Genomic DNA, 6,000 nt, shown 5'->3' with positions numbered 1-6,000 from the left:
CACCTCTGACATCCATTTGCCCTAACAAGTCATATGGACCGTTAATTACCTCCTTAAAGAAAATCTGTCAGTAGTATCACCCGCACTAAACCTGTTACACAGGCTTGTAGTGCAAGTGATGCTGATTAAAACGGTACTCACATTGTGTAGATTCACACAGCCATTCCGACACAAATTGCGTTTTTCTATATCTGCTAATGAGGGCCTTGGGGTATGGGCGGATCTCCACTCCGAGGTTCGGGCACCCTGACGTCATCTTTGCCGGGCAGCCGCTGTGCCCGGCTCATCGATATTCATAAACCCCCTCCCTGCTCCTTCGGCCGTGTTAAAGAACTGCGCATGCGCTGCTTATTATGCAATGACATCTGAAGCTGTGAAGCCAAGGGGAACGTCGCTTCCGGGAGGACACAGTAAGTGGCGCATGCAAAGTACTTTAACACGGCCGAAGGAGCAGGGAGGGGGTTTATGAATATTGATGAGCCGGGTGCAGTGGCCGCTTGGCGAAGATGACGTCAGGGTGCCCGAAGCTTGGATCGGAGCTCTGCCCATGCCCCAAGGCCCTCATTAGCATATATCGAAAAACGCAATTTGTGGCGGAACAGCTGGGCGAATCTACACAATGTGAGTACAGTTTTAATCAGCATCATCCGCACTACAAGTCTGTGTAACAGGTTTAGTGCGAGTGATACTCCTGACAGATTTTCTTTAATATATTTTGTTGCAAATACAAAGGGTATATAAGTCTACCAATTCACTTTCCAAGTATTCTTTGTTAGGTGTTTGATGTAGATCCCCACACCTGTAGGTTCCTTTAAAAAAAACTTTTTTCTTAATTCATCAAGTGACCATGTTTTACAGCACTTCAATTAATAAAAAAATAAAATAAAAAAGGTGTTTAAAAAAACAGTGCAATACTGAACAGTGTATTCCAGTTACCAGGATATAGTGTATTTAAATGAATAATATAGTAACAGTCTGGAAATAATATTAAATGTATAAAATGTAAAAAAAAAAAACATTATACACTATAAAAGTAAGCTTGATGGTCATTTCATGTATCACCATCATCGAGTATTATGTAAATGTATAGAAATGTGTGCCTTCTGAAAACCTGAAAAAGCACTTAGAAACATATTTTTATACATAACTCCAGATATTTTGAATACTAAAGTCCTTTATTTAACAACACAGAAATGTCACAAAAACAACTTTACCGGGCAAATTAATGTGTATTTGTACAGTTTTTTACATGCCCCATAGGTGATTTTTTTTTTTCTCATAAATACACTGTTTTCCAAAACTGCTTTTTCCATAACTGCACAAGCATACATACACCTTACACATATATCTGTAAGAAAATGTCATAGATTACAGCACATATCAGAAATAGGAGAACATTGTGAAGGGAGTACACATGAATGGGCCATAAATTAAGAGTAAATAAAAAAAAAGGAAAAGAAAACAATGCAGTTCCGTTTTTTAATATAGTAATCATTCTAACTTCCAGTAGGAGCTGTCTTTTATTCACTAGGAACATAGTAGATCTCAGTGTGAGACTGCCAAATTTAATGACAAACAAAATCTGGAACATTTAGTTGCTACATGGAACCAACTGTTTGAAATCACTATGCATCTAGCCATGATCAAAGACCTACTACTGTTATTTTGCTGAAGCTATTCGACCCTAAATGGTTACGTTCATTTAACACATTTCTTTCCTCATTATCCGATTACAGATGTAACCAATATAAATATTGTTATTCTTTTGAATTAATTGTAAGAGTTACATGCCAAGATTCGGAAACACAAATAGGCTTCCTTTTCTAATTCGCAATGCAAAATGAAGACTTTACACATTATAGCGCATGTTGAAATATTGTATTTTTAGTATTGTCTGTACCCTATTTTAAAGAACACCATAACAGAAACTTAAAGTGAACATCCATTTGTTGAGTCACGTTTGCTCATAATATGGAGGATAAAAAGGTCTCTTACAAGTTTACAAAAATGTCCACATTTTTGCTGTTAGTGGCTTATCCTCTTATTGGTCTCTTAGACCAACAGCAGAAAACATCTGCCAGCTAGGTGGGCTAAGGTTAAAAAAAAATCCTATCCACCTGCTGAGAGGTATTACTGGGCTCCTGTTGATACCAGAAGAGCAGTTTGTTCCCTTCTTTTCACGCTTTGCTTGCAACAGTCATATGTACTGGAACCTAAGGCACCCAGAGGCTGTAGGAACTCTTTGTGCCACCATATGTTACTCAATATGGCACTTTATAACAGAGACATGTTCCCTTAAAATACAACATTCATCGGAGCATGCCTCTGTATGCCAATGTAGAAAGTCAGAGGTATAGTACTGCTTCACCATAGTCTATGGGTGCCATATTATGACCTCATATAACACTTCTGTGCATGAACTCTTAAAGAGATTGTATAAGATCAGAAAAACTAAAGTATGTTTTGTTTTCCCCAGAAACATCTCTGTTCTTGTCTATGGGCTGGTAGTATAGAACAGTCATACAAGATCTAAGCTACTAGTATATCACTACATAAATACTCCCTCTGTTACCAGTACTTTTTAATTTTTCTGCAATATGGGTGGCAAGAACAACTATTCCTGAGCTCTGTCTAGAGCCTTGTGCAGCCATTTATACCATACAAAGCTCATTGAAGCTATGCTATGTATAGTATAACCTAGTAGAGATTTGTTTTAGGCTTTACTTTTAAAGCATACCCGTCAGATCCAACTAATTTATATATATATATATATATATATATATATATATATATATCACATATATATATATCACTCAGTACCTAATCCTGACCATGTACATCCAATTTTTATGTGTCTAGCACCTTTATTTATTTTTATATTACACTTTTAATTTAGCTCACTAGTCTGAATTCCTCTCAAAGGGAGGGGGCGTGACCTCACTGTGCAGGTCTCCACCCTCTCCCTCAGTATGCTGTCTGCTCACATCTCCCATAGCATTAGCAAAACTACAACTCTCAGCTTGTCCTCACTGACAGTAGCGGGACACAAGCTGACAGTGGGAGGATTTTTCCTCCAGCTCTGAGCCCTGCACTCACAGCTGTCAATCAAGGAAGTGTGTCCATGACATAGGTGATAATGCATGGACACAGCAGGACTAGTATGTGTCCAAGCAGGCAGGGGGGCAGTTGTTTGACTGGCTTTTTCAGTATGAAATACTGAAAATTTTCTAATGAAAGCAATTGCAAAACCTATTGGTTTTGCATGCTTAACAACATATCAAAAGTTTTTGTATCTGACAGTGCCCATTTAAGTAAAACAAAAACACTATATTTCAGATTTATAATGTGTGCATTTTTTTTTAATTTAAGTAGAAGAATTAGAGGATTAACACTGCAGTAAACCTTCTTTCTTCATTTTCTGTAATGTATAGCTTTAATTGGATTGGACATGTAAGCAGCACAATTACAATATATAGATCAACCAGTTCTTTAAAACAGAAAGCACACAAAGACATGCAACATTAGGGTATCAGACAGTGAGTACATTGGTAAGAAAAACTGTAGATATTGTACACCTAATGTAGCTTGAACTGAATCATTTTACATCTCTGAGCAATAACAACTTTCCGAAGGCTAAGAAAATGTACTAGTAAAAGTGCAAACAAGGCTTTACTTGTGTCTGATCACTATTAGCTGATTAATACTTCTCAACAGTATCTTGTATTGGATAAACAGTAATGTATTACATAAAAAAAAAAAAAAAAAAAAAACCTATTCAGATTGGTAAAGGTGGCTAACCATATGAAATCATTTCTTTATGTCTTTAAAGCTACCTAAATATTTTAGATCTATTCAAAGTAATTTTAAAACATTTATTACAAAAAAAAACACAAAATGAAAACATTCAAGACTCACTTATAAGATACATACATAGCTAAAACATTAGGTAAACAAATTAGGAAGGGCTTTAAGATTGGTGCTGTTCAGTAGGTCTATAACAAAAAATACCCTAAATTGTTACACAGGTATGAAAAGGTCACAAGTTAATGCAACAGTTTTAAAAAGTAAAATAAAATGGGAAAGGCAATTCCAGATTTGGAGTTGTACTACACACAAGGCATTCCCCGGCAGATATTTAAAGGGGCTTTTCAGTAGAAATCTATTAGAAGCTTTATTAGAAGCTTTAATTTGGTATTATGCGAGACAAAATCGTGCTATCCATTACATTAGGGGCAGATTGAGATCATGGCCCTAAACTGGGATTAGTGATGTCACTTATTGGTTGTTGGAACACAAAGTCATTCATTCCATTAACACCTTGGGACAGAAGCCATTGCAGGACTCGTTCTGTCTATACAGTAGATATGGGTGTTAGGGCCACCTACTCAGCTCATCCAATAGCTTGACCACTCAATCCACCCCCTGCAAAGAAATAAAGTTTTATATTTAAATCCTTCCGAAAAATCTCCAAGTCTGGAGTTGCCTTGCTGTGTTGGACATGACCCATATATACAGAAATATATTTATATATATTTATATATCTATATGCATGTTTTACTCTTGTCATTACAGTGAGAATGCATTTATATTTTACAGTGTTTACAGTTACTATAGAAAAACCTAACCAGAAGGCATGTACTCAGTTACATGGTCACAGGACACTTCTGTTTCCCTGAACAAATAATTCAAAAGACTGGTCCGATCGGATAAACTACAATACCATATGCTGCTTTTACTCTGGTCTATAAAGCAGTGAAAGTGGGTCATCTGTGGTAAGTGCTTCTGGGGGGATATTCTCTTAATAACACAAGTGCTCACCCACATAGAGGTCAGAATGTTTGCATGGATTGTTCCTTGGATATACAAAAAGGGACAAGGGGCTCAGGAACTGGAAAATATCGCCATCACGGAAAGAAGACACTTTTTATACAGTTGCTTTATTTGTCAATTTTCCTTTCTTTTACATTTTTGGAATTGCAGGTTTACTTCCTGGGAATGTACAAAATGCATAGCAAAAATAAAAAATAAAAAAATCGGGAAAAAAAAAAGAAAAAAATAATTAAATAAAAAAAATAAGAAAAAAAATAAAATAAACAGTGCTGTTGTTGCTGTGACTATCCAGCTGGCAAAATAATGTTTAAAGCTAGAATTTATTGCTCCAGATTTAAGTTGCAGAACCACACTGCTGCTTACAAACTGTTAATCTTCATATAGATGCTCAGACATGATTGTCTCCTTGTGTCTAAACACACAAAATACACGCTGCTATCTGTACAGTTTACAGTACTGAAACACATATTTGGAAATGAAGTATAGATATGTTAATTTCTCAAAGATACATCATATTACAGCAGGGGTTTTCCCAAATCTCTCCTTTTTGTAGTCACTTTAAAGTAGACAACAATATCACTGTTAATTATAGCTAAAGTACATTAAAGAAAGAACCTGTGTACTAAATGTAAGTAAACCAGCCAGGCTCTGGTGATGTTTTGTTTTTGTTTTATTTTTTATTTATTTTTTACTTTTTTTTTTTATTTCTTTTTATTTTTTTTTACATTATTCATATTATTCTTTTGAGGAAACCCCTGTACACAAATGAAAATAGTGTCTCAGCATATTCTTCAGTCACGGACTTAGCAGTTCCCAAAACAAGACCAGTGCTTGTCAATCACTTCAGAGTGCCTTGAAAATATGATATATATCTGCTTAAAAGAACCATCGGAATGCTTCAGCGCTGGGGACCGGAGTTCTCTGCAAAGAAAAAGAGAAAAACTTAGGTTACTATGCTGTAAATAACTTTTGCGCTTCAATGTAAATCTAATTGTTGCTAAATCACTTTAGGCAAAATTTTAAATAAATGAACTACTTAAATTCAAATATTTTCGTAAAATGCCTCTAGTAAAGAACTTTCAATTAGAACTGTAAATAATTTATGAATTCCAAAAGTAAAAAGTCATATCTTAAAATGATTTTGAGATATCACACAATGATAAAGCACCT

General features: G+C 35.5%; 1 protein-coding gene across 2 annotated transcripts in view; it reads right to left on the bottom strand.

The window, feature by feature from the left end:
* Positions 1 to 1,154: 1,154 nt before the first annotated feature.
* CXXC4 (CXXC finger protein 4) overlaps positions 1,155 to 6,000 on the bottom strand; it is a 183,527-nt gene continuing 178,681 nt past the window's right edge. For both annotated transcript variants that reach the window (XM_056566231.1, XM_056566222.1), the window contains one exon: positions 1,155 to 5,751. Coding sequence is in view for 1 of the 2 variants with exons in the window: in XM_056566222.1 (XP_056422197.1) it covers positions 5,707 to 5,751 (45 nt within the window). In the remaining variant the exon portion in view is untranslated. The remainder of the gene's footprint in view (positions 5,752 to 6,000) is intronic.

Source organism: Hyla sarda, chromosome 1 (assembly GCF_029499605.1).
Source record: "Hyla sarda isolate aHylSar1 chromosome 1, aHylSar1.hap1, whole genome shotgun sequence".
NCBI classification, from domain to species: Eukaryota; Metazoa; Chordata; class Amphibia; order Anura; family Hylidae; genus Hyla; species Hyla sarda.
The sequence above is the reverse complement of the archived record's forward strand: the minus strand, read 5'-3'. Positions and strand labels throughout refer to the sequence as shown.